Raw genomic sequence first — 20,445 nt, 5'->3', positions numbered from 1 at the left:
CTTGTGATGAATAATATCATGAAAAATATGTTGGACTTAAATGGGGGTACAATAACAACAAATATGATCATCTATATATTATATATATTGAATAATATAAAAAATATTTTAAAAAAATCATGTATAATTGAGCTTGTGAAATGCGTTTGGGGAAAAATTTAAAACAATTTAAATACCCCAAATTCTTTCACAGAAACATTGATGGGCAATATACATTTACAGAAAAGAAATTGCTCAATTTTCCACAGGGTGCAACTGAGTTTTTTTTTTTTAATCATTCTAGACACCCCAAATATACATCCATATATATATCTAGCAGAAAAAAAAATGGAACTGAAAGTGCCATGATCATGCGACACACAAATAAAGTTTATCAACATTCATTTTACATACATACAGAATTTGTTCTGAAGAGGCTTCTCATTAAATGACGTGCAAATTCAAGCCTATAAGGCCTATCTTTAATTTAATTTGGCATTTGTAGATTCAGTCGTTTTTCCAAACTTTCGCCTCATATAAATGTAACTTTTTATGAGCATCCACGAATCTTTTGAACAGACCATGCCAAACCTTTTGTTGTTTGTTTTAAGTGGAATTTAAAAACGTTGACTATCTTACCTTTAGTGGTCTCCAAAGTCTTCAAAAGTGGAGCAAACTGGCGTCACCTCAGGTACCATCGAAATTAGAACCTTGTCGGCGAATAGACGTCTAGCTGCCCAGAAATTTTTGCGCTCATTCATTCCCAACCATTTAAGAGCAAGTCAGACTCTTTTGACTACATCAGCCTCGTCAGCTTGACAAATTCAAAGTGAACATGACTACCAAGCTAACGGCTAGCTAGCCAGGTGTATACCGAGAAGAAGAACCCGCGGGCTCTCGTACGCCCCCTTTGGTGTGGCTGCCCTCTTTGTCTGCCTCACCTCGAACATTTTATACACAGCAAAAGAAAATGTGCTGTATGAAAGAGAAAATATTTAACACATGAGCCGGACTATGGAAAATCAGAATGCGTACTGCAAGTATGTGAAAACATGAACTTAAGATGTGAGGCTCGCCAACTGTTGCAGTACACTAATGTCATTAATAGATGGCGCTGTTGCACTGTGCCAGTATAAGTGCAAAGAGGCACTTCCTGTCTCACCATCTTTTGGAACAGGAAAGAACCCCAAAGAAATGGCAGAAGTCCCGAAGTCATGGACATGATTGGATTCAAAAAGAAAGTCATTGTAAAGAACAGGCTAGACAAGTGAAATTGGAAGACAATTTTATGTAAACATTTGTCATGAGAACACATTCCGGTTTTGGCTCCAAAACTAGTCTGGGTATTGACAAACTTTGAACCATTACCCGTCAGCATTTTGTTGATGTTAAACCAGCTTTTGGTGAGCTAAAGTTAGGCGTCAATGAGGCTTGTGTGTCTTTTTGTCAGATGTCATTGTTGTTGGCTCTTATCCATGAGGGCACCGCCCCCCCCTCCCGAAATTTAGGCTGGAGCCCCCAGCGCTGTCGTGAAGACGAATCAGCCTCAAGTGGCCAGATTACGGTGACTGTCTTTAACTCATCTCCTCGTCATCCTCGCTGGCCACATTGTCCATCTGGTTGTCCTGCTGCTGCGAGCAGTCGCCGCTGAGCGCCGCAAAGGCCTTCTGCTGCTCCTCCAGCTCTCGCAGTTCCCTTTGCAAGCGTTCCAGATGAAGCGCCCGTCGGTTCTTCAGCAGGCGGCCGGGGAACGGGTTCATGTCGGCGAAGGCCATTCCCATCAGCTTCCTGCACGCATGCACACGCGCAAGCCATCGGACCAATGCCAACACGAGTCAGTCATGATGACACGCCAGTAGAGGGCGCCCTTCTCGCACAGCGCTCAGAGAAACAGTGTTGAACATAGCTTGAGAACAAAACTGTACTCGAGTGCTCCACTGGCTCAGATACCACCAAACTCCGCCTCCTCTCTCATCTCGCAGCATTATGTCGCCTCGAGACCGACATGTTTATTAGACGCTAGTGAGTTTGACGATTAAAACCGACCAGGGTTGTTTGACCTCCTTGCTTTGGTTTCCCTTTCATAAGAGGTTGGGTGTGACCGGTGCAGGTGGTCCCAGTACCTGGCATCTGTGATGGTCTTGGTAAAGAAGCGAAGGTACTGGTAGATGTCCACGCTGTCGTGGATCTTCAGGATGTCGTCTTCTTTGTATTTGAAGAGAGCCAAAGCGTACCTGAACATCACCTGTAGCACAAGAAGACTTATCAATGAGTGTGCGTGAGAGAGCGTTGCGTGTCCGTACCTTGGTGCCCTCGTACAAAAAGGCATCCCAGAGAGGCAGCAGGATATCACTGGGAAGACTCTCCACAAAAACCACCAGGAACCAGTTGAAGGAGACCAGAGACACGTCAGTGCCGTGAAGGTCAAAGTGGGCCGCCAGTCGAGGAAGCTTCTCCACCAGGAAGTCCTTCAGGACATGCTGGTCCGCCTGGAAGTGGGGAACTTGATCGGTCAAGCCGCTCCGCGCTCTACAAAGTGAGATCATTGCGGACCTGCGCAGCCAGCAGGTTCTTGGTGTAGTAGTCCTGAGGCATGATGGCATCCACCACGGCCACCACGCACCAAAAGGCGTCCTCCTCACTCTGGAGGACCAGAAGAGCAATGGCAGCCAACCTGGGACATGCGTCACAGCGAGTCAAGCTGATTCTCCATGAAACGAGGCGTACGGAAGGTGTATCGCGGTATTTCTGGAGCGGGCGTACCTGTTGAGACCCTGGCAGTAGCCGATGGAAGGATTCTGCCAAGAGAAGGCCAATAGGATGCGCTGCAGCTGCTGGTGGGCGGGGCTAGACGGGGAGGAGAAATTGCGGTTGCTGGTTAGGGTTCGGTGAAGGTCCAACTGGATCTGCCTGGAGGCGGGATGAGGACACGTGTGACTCTTGTCACACAACTGGAGACACACGGGAGGGAAGGACGTCAGTCAGACCCAACGTGAACGTGACAGTTCGGGAATGGGCGGGACCTACCTCCTGGTATCGCTGCGGGTGGCGCTCTCTGGCAACCCTGGTCCTGATTCGGACCAAGCAGCGCCAGACGCGCTGCCGGTACTCTGGAGGGACGCCGGCCCGTAGAAGACCTTTGAGTTCTGGCGAAGGGCAAAAGTCATCATCGGACCTGCCGGCAAGGTACTGAGCCCAGCGGCTCAATAGGAGGCGCTCTCGACCCTCCTGCAACAAAGACGGGATGAAGTATGGTCCGGTAGACCAGAGGCTGGTGTCAGATCAGACCTGTCGCAGCAGGTTATGCGAGCGGATCTCCAGCGCTTGTATCTTGGCCAGAAGCTTCACGTCTTCAACCTCGTAGTCGGGGACGATCTTGAATCCGTACTCGTCATGGAGGCTGTTTGTGGAGGCTTTGATGTTCTTGGCCTGCCCCTGCAGAGCGTCCTCTACCATCTTTTGAATCGTCCGCTGTTGGTCCGGATCCAGACTTCTGTTCTCCTGGAGCTTCCGCAAAACTCCCAGGTAGCGACTCTCGGCCTGGCACTGCCACGCCTCCAGGTAGGCGCACTGCGGCGGGAAAAACCGTCAGTCGGCCGAGACACAGAGGAAGCTGGCCTGACAATCCCGCCGACCCACCTTGACCATCAGACTTCGCTCCTGCTCCGAGCTCTTCCTCCACAGTTTGGTTAGCTGGAAGATCTCAGAGTTGAGAAACTGGTTCTGCGTCTTGTAGGCCTCGATGTCGTCCTGAAGCAGACGCAAACAAAGGTGACTTCGTCAGCCCGACATGTCGGCGACCTCTCGAGAACATTTTCCTGACCTTCAGGTCCTCCACGCGCTGCTTGAGTTGTCTGAGCGAGTCCGGAGCGCAGGTGGGTGCGGTCCAACTCGGTGGAGCGGACACGCATGCGGCCACGTGCTCCGACAGCTTGATGATCACCTAAGCAGGTATCAGACGGGAACCGGTCATGACCAATCGTGAAAGGGTTTGCTCCCTCGGTTCAAAAGAACAACGGGAAGTTGGACACAGGAACTCAGCTCACCTCCCGCTTGGCTCGGTTCTCCTCGGTCAGCTTCCTGATCTCGTCCTGCAATTGCGCCACCTGCAGGTCTCTCTGGTCCAGATCGCGTCTGGTAGCCTCCGCCGCCGCCTGCGCTCGCTCGACGCGTCCGAGCAGGTCGGCCGCCTGGCGCTCACGATGCCGCAGGAGTTCCAGCCGTTCCTGCTCGCCCTCCGCCGCCATAAAGTCCGCGCACGTTCGTTTTTCTCGCTGGGCCGCCTCCAAGGTTTTGTGGAGGAGCCACACGAGCTCCTGTGAAAAAAAAAAAAAAAGGGCCAATCTTGTCCGCGCGTGTTTTATGCACGATATCGTGCAAGCTGAGCCTCCTGACCTTCTGAGCTTTAACTTCCTCCGTCAGCATCTCCTTGTCCCGCCGGAGACGGGACACGGTCTCCGAGGACATGGCCGCCGTCCTCGTCGAGGAGCTCAAATTCTTCCTCCTCCGTGGAGAATCCAGCGGAGCTCCGCCGGCTCCATCCTCCGCCGCTCGTCCGACCAGCCCGGCAGGAGGCATCGATGCGGTAGCTGGAAGAAATGACTGAGGGTGTTCTAGTTCGGGACAATTCATCCAAGAGACCAAGACCACATCTGCAGCACTTTCAGATAATCCTACATTGCTCTCACAGGAACCCAGCCCAGTGGCAAATAAAAGAAATTGCCTACAGACGCCGCAAAATATCGTCAGGGAATAATTTGGACTTAAGAAATGACTAGGTGTTTTTTTTTTCATTTGGGGGCGGGGCTTTTCAGGGAAGCTGATCTTTCAGTCTCATAGCAACAGGTACATACCGGTGCCATTGGCGGCGGAGGCCCCTCCGGCTGGAGCTTGCACGTAGAAGACACTTTGGGGCCACTCTTGAGATGACCTCTTCCGAAAACTGTGGACCGTGTTCCTGTCATAGGACACAAAACAGTTGTTGGCAAAAGGATCTCGCTTCCTCACTTCCTTCCATCCTCACTATTTGAATGGAAAAGGAGACTCACTGGATCTGGATGAAAGGATGTTTGATGGACATGTTGGCGAGCGGCGTCCTTTGAGGCGACTCGCTGGCGGCCTCCTCCCCCACCAGTCCTGCGGGACTCTTCAGCATGGGCAGGAAGTCATCTGCGACCACAAGCCGCCGATTAGTCACGAGCACTTTCGCACTAGGGGGCGCTCTCATTCATTTTTACATGCCTCAATAGAAGTAGAGGACAAAAAGCCACAATTGAACTCGTTTTGTATTTTTCATAGATTAGGAAGAATACATTGCCTGTGTGTATACAAAAATACTCCCAAGTGTGATGTCATAAAAAAAAAAAAAGCCTGAACTTGACTGGGCTGTGACTCTACTTGCATAACGTCTACGAGACGGGAGGGTGAAACTTTTCGATGCTCGGGCAAGTCACGACAGAAGCTGGATTCCTGATGAACAGGTCAAATGGTGACGGGGCAAAACACACACACACACACACTTATAACGCCATACTGTAAATACTAAGAGGATGGGGGGTCCTGATTGTGGTTTATTTCGCTGATGATGTCACCAAAGAGGGGTCCTCAGCAACAACAGGAAGCTCCTGAAAAAGTCACTTCCTGCTTCCTGCCACCCCGCCCAGCTGCACAACATTCCTTCCCCACACCAGCTGACCTTCACTGCTGCTCACGGCGCTACAAACACCGGAAAGTACGGAGGTCACTGTTGCACGACCCACCTGCGCTCGTGGCATCGGGGCAGGCGTTTGTCTGGTTTTGTCGGTGTTGCCAGCGTTTGAGCTGCAGCTGCTGCAGCCAGTACAGCATCAGATCTTGCGTCACCGCCTGAGGAGGGAAGAGCAGAACGCGGGTCGAGTGGCGGGACGGGATGTTTGCGACGGGTCTGTGCTGTCAGAGTTGTACTTTTAACGTGTAGGTACGCTCGGGCGTCTCGATGTGGAAGGTGCCCATCTCGGCTTTGAGCGGGTAGGTGAAGGTGGCGGAGCTGAGGTCCACCCGGCCCAGCGGAGTCACGTCCTGAGGGGTGCGGTAGTAGAACATCTGGTTCTGCTTCTCCTCATAGGTGAACCAGCGCCGCTTCCAGGCCCGCAGAGGGCCCCCCTGCTTTTGCAGGAAACCGCAAAGTTTGGGCTCTTCAGAACTACCTGGAAAGTCCGAGTGAACAGGAAGAGGAATCTGATGGGGGGCCAGGTGAGCGGGTGGAGGAGCCTGATGGGGGTCATCAAGATGGGCAGGTGGAGGAGTCTGTGCAGGGGTAGGAGTGGGATGGAGGTCCAGGTGAGAAGAAAGAGGAGCCAGTTGGGGGTCAAGGTGAACAAGTGGAGAAGCTTGAATGAGGTCCGGGTGAGCAAGCACTAGCGTCTGATTGGGGTCTGGGTGAGCAGGGGTAGGGTTGTTGTAGGGGTCCAGTTGAGCGGTGACGGGAGCCTGATGAGGGTCCAAGTGAGCAGGTGGAGGAGTCTGACAGTGGTTTAGTTGAATGGAAGGCTGAAGGTCAAGGTGAGCTATGGGAGGAGTCTTACAGGGGTCCAGGCAAGCAGGGTAGTCTAGGTGAACAGGCGTATGAGTCTGCTGAGGATCTAGGTGAGCAGAGGTAGAAATCTGATGGGGGTCCAGGTCAGTAAGAGTCGGAGTCTGAGGGAGGTCCAAGTGAGCAGGATGAGGAGCCGGATGAGGGTCCAGGTGAGCAGGAAGAAACGCCTGCTGATGGTCAAGTTCAGCAGGAGGCGGGGGTTCATTGTGAGCAGGGGCAGGAGTCTTGTGGGGGTATGGGAGAGCAGAGGTAAAAGTCTGATGGGGGTTCGGGTCAGTAAGAGTCTGAGGGAGGTCCAAGTGAGCAGGAAGCTGGGGTTCAAGGTGAGCAGAGGTCTGATTGGGGTCTGGGTGAACAGGAGGCTCGAGGTCTCGGTGAGCAGTGGTAGGAGTCTGCTGAAGGTCCGGGTGAGCAAGAAGGGGAGCCTGATTGGGGTCCTGGTGAGCAGGAAGTTGGGAGTTCAGGTGAGCAGGTGAAGGAGCTTGATGGGGGTCCATGTGAGTAGAACTCTGACTGGGGTCCAAGTAAGCAGAAGCAGCATTCTGAAGGTCGCCCAGGTGACCAAGAGGAGGGATCTGATGGGGGTCCAGGTGAACAGGAAGCGAGCAGTCCAGGTGCGCAACAGAAGGAGTGTTCTGAGGGTCCAGCTGAGCAGGGGTAGAAGGCTGATGGGTGTTCAGGGAAGGAGGAGGAGTCTGAACGGGTGAAGGTCGATGTGAATCATTATCCTCTTCCATCGTCAAATCCAGGTCTGGTTCTGGTGGTAACCCTTGGCTTTGCTGGTTTTCTGCTTGAAAATCTGGATGAAATTTTATCAAGAAGGCAGGTTTGTTTTCCAGGATTCTGAGGGGTCTCTTGAGAACTTCGGTGGGATTCTGGTGGGTCTCTGAACGGCTCTGGAGGACTCCGATGAGTCTATCCTGTAGTATGGTTGGTCTTATGCGTCTCGAGAAGACTCCAGAAGGTCTCTGGTAAACTGTGGCGGAACACGGATCGGTAGATTTGGTAGCGGCACGTTGATGCAATCTGAGCTCGGCAGGAAGTGACACGGCGGATGAGGCGGTGATGTCATTTCCCGTTAAGTGCTTTGCGCCTATCCTGAAGAAAGCACAAACAATTGCTTTGAGTGCAGATGCTGATATCAGATCATGCTGAGAAGCTTCTTGACAGGAAATCACTCACTAAAACAATAAAAAGCGCAAATGAACGCAGCCGAGGAGAAAAGAACAATGTAGACGCAATGGCTGACTTTATTTTCACCTGCCAGGAGCATTTGGAGAGTCGTCAAAATGGCGCCGTGAATTAGCGGGACATCTTTTCCCAAACGAAATGTTCATCTTTGGAGGTTACGGCCAAATTTCAGCTCACACACGTTCTAAAAAAGTTTGGATGTGTCAAGAGTTTTACGCTTACCCTTAGATTCCAGTCAAGTGCACTGGTACACTTTGTGAGTATTCTAATAAACTCCTCCCTCGAATATTTCTAATGATCACACTAGTGTACTCTGAGTACTGCACTAAGTGTCACTTCTGTCGTAAACTTGGTAGGAAGAAATATAAAGTTTTGACTCCAAAGCAAAAGCGTCCGTGAACTCACCGTGGGGCGTGGCCTGAACACACCTGGATCCCGTTTGATTGACAGCTGTAGCGAACGCACCAGGAAGTGGCGTGACTTCTTTGGGTTTACTTCTTCTGACGGTTACTTTCTCTTGAGATCTGCTTCTTCTTCTGTGTCTAATTGTGTTTGAGAGTCTCAGACGTTCTCATTTCAGATTGTTACTTTTTTTTTCCTGGCGTCTGTTCTGTCCCGCCTACATCGATAAACCAGCAACTTCCTCGTTGGACTATCAAAATAATTGTCATTGGGTTAGTTCAAAATAAAATAGTCTTAAATTTTATCACTTCAAAGTTGAGTACAAATACTTGTCGTGTAAAACTAAAAACAAATACTTTCACTTCACCAGAAGTGGGATTTGTTTCAAAGCTCGTATTTCTGCCAGTAGATGGCAGCACACCCACACGCAGAAGGACACACACACCGACGCACACACGAACACAAAGAAGAGCGGGGCCTCGGGGTCTCCAGAAAGCTGATTGGTTGGGAATGTCTAAAAATAGCCTCACCATTGAATTTTCCCCAATCACCCATTTTTTATCATCTTCTTCACGACTATAGGTTATCAGAATCTTTGTCATCTTCGTCATTTTCATCATCTTCCTCACTACCATCTTCAGTATCGTCCAAATTTGAGAGGTATCGTCATCACTCCAAACTTGTCATCATTTCAAATCATTGCAGTCTTCATCACAATCATTGTCATCATCATCTTTGCTGTTTTCATCTTCATCACCACCATCGGCTTCATGACCCTGACTATCATCATCTTCCTCATGATCTTCTTTCTTGATGGCTTGTCGTCGCCATGGTCACATGCACAACTACTTCCAACTCCCATCAAACTTTTCCCTTCTATTGCTCTCATATTAATGTCAACAATTTTATCGTGTGCGTGTGTCGTCACTTTTGTCAAACTGAGACTGTGCAGCCATAAAAAAAAGCCCCCCCCCCCACACACACACACACACAGTGCCACCCCCACCTTTCAGATGCAAAGTAAGCAGACATATGGAGAGGAGGTGTGGCGGGGTCCTAAAGATTCTGATTGTATGACAAATCACGTCCGAGGACAGCGTCCCGTCCCCCCCCCCCATTCCCCCCCCCCCCTCCTCCCTCACGGCCGCCCTCGGACAACAGCTTCATTAGGCTGAAAGAAAGTTTTTGCAGCTTTGTCAAGTCAAGACTCACAGCTCCTCGGCTCCTTTTCACCGCTTCTTTTGTTGCCACCAATTCAAGTTATTGCTCTCAAAAACAGTCCCAGAGACACCCCCCCCACCACCCCACCCCCTCAGCCATAACACACACATACACACGCGCAGTCCATTGTGGGTGCGTGATCTGCAAGCACGTTTGCAGTCCAAGCGACAGCGTGTCTATTTTTTTCCTGATATTGAAAAAGGGAAAACTGAGCCACACAAAATGGGGACAGTTAACTTGGATGGGCATCTGTGTGCTAGCGTTAGCTAAAAATCATGCGAGCCGGGGTTGATTCTTTACTGGTGGAGAAGGAGAACTAAAACCAGTCTGGACATCGATACCAATGATGGCCTTGCATTTTTGCCAGACAGCTGGACCTACCAACCGTTTTGTCTTCTCAGTTCAACAAAAATTAGCGCAGATTACCTTTTTTTTTTTTGTGGCCTTTCTAATGACGGCTCGAGTCAGAGTCGTACTAGCAAAGTTTGTATGTGGCTCTTTTGCTATCAAAACCGGAATCCTCATCATTTAGTCAGTAAAGTCAGTCGGGCTGTTCTTGTTTCAATGTTGCGTCTTTCTGAGCGAGGACATTAAACAAAGGACTGTCTTACGTCTCATCAGATAATATTTTTGATCTGAGGTGTGACAAGGCCACACTTGTCCCCTTGATGGGATCCAAAAAAGGTCAGGCTGACAATTTGAAATAATCATATTTCCCACCAAAAATCTTCATGTCCTTTTCAGAAACACGGCTGCCCCACGTAAGCGTGAGTGGAAGATCTTCTCGCCTTTTGTTTGGTTTAATGATGCAAGATTTCGACCTGTGAGGACACACAGCACGACAAAAGCTGTTTCGCTTTAACATAAGCGGTCTTTCCAAAATTGAAGATACGTGCCCATGTCAAATAAAGTCTTTCACAAGCTTAAGATTGACTCAAAACCGAGCGGACTCAAGCCATGTGACACTACAACAACAACAAAAAAAAGTGCGTCAACAAAATGACGCTCGTCCCTCATTTGGGACAAACCTTGGCGGCGCTCTGGCGGCGTCCATCACGGCATCTTTCGCGGCCCCTCGCCATTGTTGCCTTGTTGCCCAGGAAGGTTTTAATGTAATGGTGGCCGTCGTCAATCACGGCGCTGAATGCGCGGACGCGCACGGCCACCGCCTCTTCATCAATCTGCTATTGCATTCTGGGAGCCGCTTCCTTTTCACTTGTCGCTCGCTGTTTGCTCGTCTGATAATTTAGCTCAAGACGAGCGGCGCCGTGGAAACGCCGACGGCGCACGCCCGCCCGCCCGTACCTCGCGTGACGGCGGCAACCAGATCCTGGTCCAGGTGTGGGAGCTTCTTCCAAAAAGTGGCTTGCTCGTGAGCACTGCTTGCATGCGCCAACACAAGCGCTGTCATTGCTGGCAACCTGCTCGCTGAATTTTACTGACTTCCCTCTTCAGTGACTTAAAAAAACAGTCTTGCCAAGAAATAAATGCAATGAGCTGAATGGCTTTCATGTCGCTTTGTGCGCACGAAAATAAAATAAAATAAAAACTGGATGTGTTTGAAATGATCGATTCTAATGTAATATTTTATATACCGTGTATATATAGTGCGTATAAATATTGCATATATTTATATTTTGTAATATTTATTGTGACTCGTGTAAAAAAATTAGGTTCAACAAGTACTTCGAATTAATTGAAACAAGCCAATTTTTTCAAGTGGTCCTAAATAGAGATGATAAAATTGTCGTTCATGCAGTCTCGCCTGTATTTTTATTTTTTTTTAACTTCTTGTAAACCGCATTTGCATCTGCGGAGCAGCTATCACGTTTCACTTTACATTGCGGTAAAGTTATAAAAAGAGACAACCATCTCCGTAAAAGATAGAAAGTTGACTTGAAATACGGAATGTAATTTTTTTTTTTTCAACGATTGGAATGGAAAAAAAACGTTGTGTTTTCTTGCGCTTTTGCCTCCTCTGCAAATTTGCACGTTCCAATTGCGTCTCCAACGTGCTGGCCTGCTTCACGTTTGCCCCACAAATTAGCATAAGGCTTCATTTTACAAAACATCAACAACAGTTGAGGGCGCAAACATGACTTGTGGCAGCGCCTCACTCGTGCGTAAACTGAAGACGAGAAGTTGGGGGGGGGGGGGGGGGGGGGTTGCGGGTCTCGTGTCTTAATCCCGCCCAAGCTGCTCTCCACACACCTCTCACTCCAGCGCTTTTCTCTTTCACTTGTTTTCTTCTTTTCGTCTTTTCTTTCGCTCCTCTTCATGGGGGGCGCTTTCATGGGGGGGGGGGGGGGTTATCATCAAGTGTACACAAAGCAAATGAAAACGTCCACAAGGCAGCAAAGGCTGAAGAAGGAAAGCTGGAAAAAGAGAAAGAACACATAGCGGCATATCAGCAGCACATTTTCACTCATCTCAATGTTTACACTGATGGGACCAAAACAAGCCAACGATGCCCAGAATTGAGTTGACACAACTTCCACTGATCGCTTCAATTTTCAACCCAGCAATTTTAAGGCTTTGCTTGAGTTTCAAAAGCACGCTAGGGCACCGACGTCACGTGACGCTGACCGTTGTCGCCAGGCCAGACCAGGCCTGGTCAGGCACACTTATTAATTACGGTCGTCGCGTGTGCGTGGATGTGCGCGTGTGGCACCCACTTTTAAAATTCACTTTTACGTGCACGAAGACAATCTGCTCCCACACTTTGAAGTCAACATGCCGTAAAAGAAAAAAAAGAAACCTCATAAACTCCTCCCTCTTGTAAAATAGCCCACTTGTGCCCCCCCCCCCTCCCAACTAATTGTATCAATCCATACAGGTGCATCTCATGAAATGAGAGATTAAAAAAAGATCTAACGACAACACTGTCTGTTATTTTGCACTATAAGCAATAAGCGTGGACCGACCTGAGAATTATGGACGGTGCTTGGTGCATGAAACTGCGGAAGTGTGCAAGTGAATAATTCAAGCAAACATCAACCACTTCTAAGAAGGGAGAACGATATTGCGCATCTAAATAAAAATTTCAACAAGACAGCAAAACATGATGGAGAAACAAAAATCCGGCGACTTTTATAAATTGATTTATCAAAGCGCATTTCACTTATGTTGGCAATGAGTTCCGAATATTTTGAGATCGGAAAGCTTTCAGCAACATTTGTCTACACAATGCAAAATAATGAAGACAATGAAAAGTGGGAATTGTTAATAATATAACAAGTCGCACAGGTCCCAATTGGAGGCCGTTTGGTGTCGCGCACGTGCGCTGCGCGTGCATTACAATGAGAAAAGCCGCAGCAGCAGCAGCAAAAGAAAGAAAAGCAACACAAAGCGTGAAAAGAAGTGCACGGTGCGCGCACACAATGGTGCTATTCACCTTTGATATATTGCGCGCGCACGCGCACAGTCTCATGATTTCTTAATGACGACACAACGAGCGCACGCACACGCGGATTGTGTCTCGTGTGACGGACTTTTTAGCGTCACGTGACCTGGGGTGGAAACGGGGGGGGGGGGGCTGACTCGCGCGTGGCTAGTCTGTGATTGGTTGGCCGTGATTGGTGGCACGCTCCTCGTGCCCGCGGGCTGGTTATGCAAATGAGCAGCTCCCGCGGCACGGGGCAGCCTTCATTCATCTTCTTCATCCTCCCCAGGGGGGCAAAGGATCGGGGGGGCACGGCAGGGACCTGGGGGGCGAGGGGGGGGGTCCATCCATTGTGTGCGTGCAGTATAAAAGGCGGGCTGAGGTCGGTCGTGTGCCACACTCGCACGATCTCGCTCGTCCTGAGCCCTCACGCACGCACACGCACGCACGCACGCACGCGCTCGCTCGCTCACCTGAGCCCAGCCGCCGCACACATGGACGCGTACGCCATGCACGACTTTTTCCAGCTGAGCGACGACGATGATGACTCGCGCGCCAGCACGCGCTCCTCGTCGCCACCGCCTCCGCCACCGACGCAGAAGAAGCGGCGGCGGGGGCGCGCGCGCAACGAGGCCACCGTACGCGTGGTCCGGAAGAGCCGCCGGCTGAAGGCCAACGACCGCGAGCGGAACCGGATGCATAACCTCAACGGCGCCTTGGAAGAGCTGCGCCGCGTGCTTCCGGCGCTACCAGACGAGACGAAGCTGACCAAGATCGAGACCCTGCGTATGGCGCACAACTACATCTGGGCCTTGGCCGAGACACTGCGGATGGCCGACCGCGGCGGAGTCCCCCGCGACGGTGCCCTCGGCGACGGCCCCGGTTCCGGCTGGTTCTCCTGCTGCACAAGCTCGCCGTCCTCCTCGCCGTCTTCATTATCTTCCTCCTCCTCCTCGCCCGCCTACAGCCCGGGCAGCCCGCTCGAACACGCGCACGAGCACGCGCTCTTTGGCCGCCCGCGGGGGCTCTTCTGACCGTTGGAGTGACCCCCCCCCATCCCCACCCTCGCCTTCACGGACCTCCCGGCGCGAGCGCGAGTACAGGTGCTTCTCACACTCCGATGGAGCCCTGCATGCGCGTGCACGAGCGCCCAAGCCAAGTCGAAAGGTCAACTCTCCAATTAGTTGTGTGAAATTTCACACTCAAGACTCATTCATTATTCATGAGGACTTGGCTTTATTTATTTTTGGAATGTTTTGGAACTATTTGTACATACAGAAAGATTTTATCCTATTTCCTCACTGACACTTTTCAGCACAATAAAGTTTTTACTTTTATACAAAAAATACAACACTCCTCTTTGTGTGTCTCGCATACAAGCACAGAATGGGGGAGTGGGGGCTTGACGAATGATCACATTGTAACTGCATGTTCCGTGTATGTTGTGTTGTGGTGTGTGTGTGTGTGTATGTGTGTGTGTGTGTGTATCCTCATGCTTCAATCAGGGTTAGGATTCTAAGCATGATTGTGGATTTATTTAAAATATGTAATGTTGAAATCTTCAACATCAAGCTCGTGAAGGTAGCAAAAGTTAACACGCGACGGGAACAATGACTCACATTATCATTTCCAATCAATCAGCTTTTTTGCAAATAAAAAATGAATGCAAAATGAATCTTCTCATCTGCCAGACCTTTAAAAGCAACCAGAATATTTTGAAATCTTCTGCTCCGAGATAAAGTATTTGTTTTGAGCACAATGCGACTTTAAAAAAAAACAAAAAAAAAGCCAGATTTTTGCAATCTTGTCAGAATTCTCCCGATCAACGACGAGAATTCTTGATGATGCCTTCTCAACAGCTCGTCCGACTTCAAGCAGCAATTAGCTGGCGGCTAAGCGTCTGTTTTTGCAACAAGTCTTTCGTCTGGAAGGGGCGGAGCCGACATCTGCTGCTCACTTGACACCTTCCGCTTCACGCTACGCGCTCACAGCAGGGTAACTCCTGGACGTAAGTAAATCGGACAAAACTATTTGCAGGGCTGAGGTGGGAAGATGAGATGTGGAGACAGAAGAGCAGCCAAGGAAAGCGGAAAAAGTCCACAAAATGCCAGGGGGGCGGAGCCTGAGTCAGAAGGTCTTCATTGACACAAGTAACCTCTCGAGTTCAAAGGTCAGGGGGTCGACAGGTAGAAGTGTGTGCTTGAGGCCTCTTAAGCACGCACACGCACGTTTTTACTGCCGTGCGAGTGTCTCTATGCCATAGTCCAACAATCAAGAGTGATCGAGACGAGACAAAAGTCCTATTCTGGAAAACGGCCCATTTGAACGAGTCAGTCATTAGCCCAAACTGTTTCGGAGACAAAAAAGACAAAAAGTCACAAGGCTACTGACGCTCACAAAGACAACACACAAAAATACACACGACATACTCGATGGTCTTGCACCTCACACACACACACGCACACGCACACACACTGCCTCAGGGGTGATTGGGGCCCGCCCACTAAGTGACAGGAAAGTGTCAATCAAGAGAGCACCCATGCAATATGAAAACACACACGCACATTGCTTTTCCCAGCATTGAGATGGAAGTGAACATTGTAGAAGTTCATGTGGAGGCCTTGCGTAGGGGTGGGGGTGGGGGGGTGTCGGAGGTCTGATAGGATCATGAAAAGTGAAGCAGATGGAAGTTCTGTGCCCTCTGCTCCTCCAGATAACCTCTGACTCCTCCCCTGGGACCCCCACACTCCACCTTGTGCCACTGATTGCACCTGTAACTCCCCCCCCAGACACACACACACACACACACGCACACGCACACCTCAGGGCAGCCCTGACTAATTTGTTGAACTATCTGAGCCGGCTGCTGGCTGTCAGGAAGTGAAGCGGTCATATGACAACGACAAGCACGTCTCGTTTTGCAGATGAATGGAAATTCAGAGGGACATCCAGAAATTCATCTGCTCAATGTTGTCTATGCTAACGAATCGCTAGCTGAGAATTAGCGCCCGCCCAAAAAAGGTGGTTGACCCTCGTCTATACGATGGCCGACTATCCAACGTCATCGCAGTGCACATTTTCAGTTCTCTCTCCAGTTTGCCAAGACGTCGTCACGGTAACCGGCATCCTCCTAGTTGCGATGAGCTCGTCATCTTTGGCGGACCGTCTGCCCTGTCGCTTGGCGGTCGCTCAACAATTAGCATGAAATTTATAACGAGCGGCGCAAAAGTCATCCAGAGGCCGAGAGGCTCCTGGCTGTGACGTCGCCCCCCGAGCGGGACCCCCCGCACCCCACGGCCCATCGTATCCTCGCCGAACTCTGACCTCCTCAAAGACTCGAGCAATTTCCACAGCAATAAAGTGTTTCCACGGCGACCGGACCACCGAGGTCCATGACACCCAAACGTCTTGAGCTCCGACGCTGCGGCGCGAGGGACGAACGCTCCCGTTCTGAGCTCTCCGGTCCGGCGTAGGTCTCGGGAGGGGTCGGTCCCGGTCCAGACGGAATAATGAAGAACTTGTACGGCTTTGAGAGGACATTGAAAAGCTTGCAACGCGGCTTGAAGGAAAGGATAAATCAGGCGGGAAATACAATGGCAGTGAGGTTTGGGGGGGGGGGGCAGCTGGGGGGGCTAAGGAGCAAGCAGGGGTGCAAGGGAGCAGGAGAGCGCCCCGATGTAAAATAGTTAAAAGCTTATTAGAGGCTCTTTCAGGCTTTTGCTGCTTTGGACTTTGTTTGGGGGACACCCTGAGCTCCTTTCAAGTGATTGTGAAGGGGCCCATTCAAAGGGGGGCTGTATGTGTGTGTGTGTGGTGGGGGGGGGGTGGATGGATTGGGTTGGGTTGGGTTCTCTGAAAGCCCTTTTAGAAGCCGGCCAACTCCCCACAGGCGCATGCCCTTTAGCTCCGTTACTGATTGACCACAAACGCCCCCTTCTGTCGCCTTTGTCCAGCTGACCTTGCTGGGACCGGGACCAGGACCGGGACCGGGACACTGACCGACACCGGCAGCCCAGCTTGAATGGAGCCGTTAAAAAAAAAAAAAAATGTCCGTTGCCGGATACCCGGGCGTGAGGGTGTGTGTCGGGCGGGCTGTGGGGGGCGAGGGGGGGGGGGCTGTTAAACACGGCCGGTCTGAATGAGGCGGGCCCGCCGATAGAAAAGGTGGAGGCCTGATCCCTTCTCTCTTTTCTTTCTCTTTCTTTGCCCCCCTCCCTCCCCCGCCCCCACCCTCCATTCACATAAAGAGGAGAACAAAATTCCAAGTGGGCCTATTGGTGCCGTACTTAGATTAATTAGAGGCTCCTTTAGAGCCCATTCAGAGCCCCTCTCATACGGGGGTCCCGCTCTAAACTTCTCACATCCATTTGCATTTGTTTGTGTGTCGGGGAGGGGGGGGGGGGGCAGCCAAAATATTCTTTTAATGGCTTTTTCACGACGTTACGCTTTTTACTTTTTTCTTTGGCCGGCTTTTTCACGACGTTCCGCTTTTTAGGCCACTTTTTCTGCTGCTTTCAACAAGATGCGTCAGCGGCGCACCCGCTGCGCACCACAACAAAACAACACTTGTGTGTGTGTGTGTTGAAATGTTGATTGAAATTCCCTCACCAGCATGAATGTTGATGATGATGACAACGAGGATGATGAGGATGTGTAGTTTTTGTGACCTTTAACCCTGAAAAAAAGTCATATTTAAAACATCATAACACATTTCACAAATTCAATCAAGTCCAATGCGGAAACACTAAGTGATTGTGTAAACGTGCACAGGACACACACACACAGGACACACACACCCATAAGAGCAGGTGGTGCACACTTTTATCATTAAACAAACTGACCTGAGAGCAGCTTTACGTTGCTGTTCCTGCCGCACCTGTGTGTGCACGCGTGTGTGTTTGTGTGCTCGCAGATATGTTGAGATAAACAAAAGAAGCTGTATGCCAAAGTGTGCTCATCCTAATGTAGTTTGCAGTTGAGTCTGATGAGCTTTGTTTACTTGTCAGCAGCACGGTGAAAAAGTGAAGAGCGACTCTGCCTTGCAGCCGGAAGGTTCCGGGTTCCAAACGACTTAAAGTTAAAGTACTATCAGCACATGGCATCAGTGTTGTTTCGACTAGAGCGTGATTATGTGTATTTTGTTGGCCGCTTGTCGGTTGATGACAACAGTTGGTCATTTTCACAGAAAAAAAATCCTTTTGGGGGTGCTGGGAAAAAAAAAGAAAATACTTTTCGGCATTTCTTCCAGCAGCACCTTCGCAGATTTGCGCTCGTCCGTTTTCAATAACTAGATGACATTTTGGATCTTGTCTTTGAAGGCTGTCGAGCAGCCTGTCTGGTCAAAGGTCAAGCCAACCACTGGCGGCGGTCGTGCCGCTTTGACCTCTGACCTCTTCTGAAGATCAGCTTTCCCTCTCATTTCATCTTCTGGCGCGCTCTCGTTTCCTTTCTTTCTCTTGTCGTCAATTTTGCTCTCTGCTCCAAGACGTTTCAAAATGCGCCAAGTGACCTGCTGGGGACAAAAGAGAGGGAAAAATGACAGAAGCACACGTCGGGTGACACGGCCGAAATCGATTGAAGTCCGTCGACCGCATCGCACCTCCGTGGGCTTGACCTTGGATTTTCTTCTGTCCTCTTGCCGCAGCCATCTTCCGCTGAGCGTCAATCGGCAGACAAAATGTCCAGAGAAACGTTTTCAATTGTCATTTCCCGCGGAAGGAAGCAATGCGTCCAGGCCCCGAAGTAGCAAAGCAGCCCTAATTGAAATGTCAACCCTGAAATTTTTGTGGATCTTTTTGATGTTTGCTACCTCCCCACATCCATTCCTTTTGCTTGACGTCTCACCTTGACTGGACTCTCTTAGCTCTTCGAGAGGTTTTATTCTTTTATGGTGTGTCCAACAAAAAGATGTGCTTGGCCACCGCTGGATGACTTTATTTCCAGCTCATTTCAAAGTCTTTGCATACTTTTCCACAACTATATAAAAATAAGAAGTGGAAATGTGCACGCACAGAAAATAAATGTAGTAAATGATGTGTTTGTCTGTAATTAGGGTTGCAAGAAAGGGGCGTGGCCCAAGACCAGACCTGTAACTGGAGCCGTCGGCGGTGCCGCCTTCCGAGACCTTCCCAGACCTTCCGAGACTTTCTTTTGTTTTGCTTTTTGTTTTATTTTTACTTTTTTTTTGTGGGCAGATTATGTTGAAACGAGGCCACGGGGTACATGGGGCTGGCTTTGCGGTTGCCATGGTTACCTGAACAAGACGATGCCTGGCACCTCTTGCACTTTCATCCTTTCTAATGGAGGGCGGGGCGGGGACCTGCGGATATTTCCGGCCTCCTCGCGGGCTCACCTTGTTTTACCTTCAGCTGCCGCGCGCACACACACACACACACACACACACTGGGGAGTTAACAAGGTCATCCGGCCTTGTTCCGAAAGTGTGATGTCATCGGGTCAGCACCACCTTGCTATCACATCACCACACAACACATAGAGAAATATTCATCTACAGGTGACCTAAAACATGCACCTCACTCCACTTGAGTGCGTGAGAAGTGACGACACTGATCATCAAAAGACACACACCCAACATTTGAATGGCGTGTCAATCACTTGAGTGGTCTCGTGCGTAATCCTCCCTCAATGGTAGCCAAGGCCCGCCCGCCTGGCTGGCCCTGGCGCTCCTTTTGAGGATCAGCCAGGATTTTGCAAGTTGACATCGTGACTCTACACACACGCTGACACACGAGCACGCGAGTTGAGCTTTCCTCACACGTTCGCCGCCGATGAGTCCACGCCCCAACAATGCCGAGCAAGCGTTTATCTGCGTGGCCTGCAGATGTCTGAGCTCTAGCGTTACATTGTCCAATCAGATGTCAGCGTGTATGCGTTGCCATGTGAATGTAATCTGCCTTCAGCATCAATGTGCGGCCCAACACGGACCCGTCGGTGAGGGCCGCTGCTCGAGTGTCAATTTGACGACTTGGTGGCCATTATGGAATTTCGTTTTCTATTTAGAGAAATTCAAAATGTCATCTCACTTGCGTCTTTGCCGTGCGTTGGCAGGTTTGAGCACGCGAGCGAGTCGCGGCGCGTCAGCAGAGGAGGATCCGCCGGTGCTGTGATAAGAAAAGAGGAGAAGGTCTTTGTCCTGATCACAATGGCGTCTGAGGGACACTCGGGGCTGTCACGAGACAAAAAGAGCAAATGACAAAAGACAAAAAGCATCTCTTGAGAGTCCAACATCAATCACCGAGTCCGCTCTCTTGCGACTGAAGGAATTCTGGCAAGGTTTTCATCGCAAGCCAAATACCAAACGGTCACGTGGCTGCGATGATGTCGCAATGATGTCACATGACCGTCAGGATGACGTCTACTGACGTTGACGGTCATCCGGCGAAGAAAACGTCTTGGCTGCCCTCGTATTTTGTTTCCATTACGTTCCATTATATTCTCTTGCGTCTCATGCAGTCGTCGAGGGGCGCCGTCTAATTAATCGACAACTCGAAAATCGATTCATCGTTCGGAGAGGTGCTGTAATTTTAAATGGTCCAAAATGCCTCTCAAGAACAACTTGGAACGTTTTAGAATTTGGACGAAAATGTTGTGCAGTGATTTCTAGAACAGATTAGAGAGACGTGGAGCGTTCGCAGATGAACGATAAATGCAATCGAGTGTTGTGATCAATCGGTGA

At 50.1% G+C, this 20,445-nt stretch overlaps 3 protein-coding genes across 3 annotated transcripts in view; 2 read left to right on the top strand and 1 right to left on the bottom strand.

Annotated features, from left to right (window-relative positions):
- Window positions 1-20,445, top strand: part of LOC119129646 (C-type mannose receptor 2-like) — a 902,042-nt gene that overhangs the window by 823,737 nt on the left and 57,860 nt on the right. The window lies entirely within an intron of this gene.
- tbc1d2 (TBC1 domain family, member 2) lies at window positions 801-7,934 on the bottom strand. Its single transcript, XM_037260174.1, has 17 exons — window positions 7,814-7,934; window positions 5,923-7,651; window positions 5,739-5,844; window positions 5,028-5,148; window positions 4,833-4,936; window positions 4,375-4,568; window positions 4,026-4,295; window positions 3,803-3,922; window positions 3,619-3,729; window positions 3,268-3,549; window positions 3,007-3,207; window positions 2,743-2,930; window positions 2,533-2,653; window positions 2,283-2,468; window positions 2,103-2,224; window positions 1,549-1,767; window positions 801-974 (listed from the first exon to the last, which is right to left on the bottom strand). The coding sequence occupies exons 1-16, from the start codon at window positions 7,888-7,890 to the stop codon at window positions 1,554-1,556; spliced, it is 4,146 nt and encodes a 1,381-aa protein (XP_037116069.1). The 5' UTR covers window positions 7,891-7,934; the 3' UTR covers window positions 801-974; window positions 1,549-1,553.
- Window positions 13,157-14,080, top strand: neurog1 (neurogenin 1). Its single transcript, XM_037260492.1, has one exon. The coding sequence runs from the start codon at window positions 13,244-13,246 to the stop codon at window positions 13,781-13,783; it is 540 nt and encodes a 179-aa protein (XP_037116387.1). The 5' UTR covers window positions 13,157-13,243; the 3' UTR covers window positions 13,784-14,080.

This window comes from Syngnathus acus, chromosome 10 (assembly GCF_901709675.1).
Source record: "Syngnathus acus chromosome 10, fSynAcu1.2, whole genome shotgun sequence".
Taxonomy (NCBI): domain Eukaryota; kingdom Metazoa; phylum Chordata; class Actinopteri; order Syngnathiformes; family Syngnathidae; genus Syngnathus; species Syngnathus acus.
Note: the sequence above shows the minus strand (reverse complement) of the source record. Positions and strands in the feature narration are given on the sequence as shown.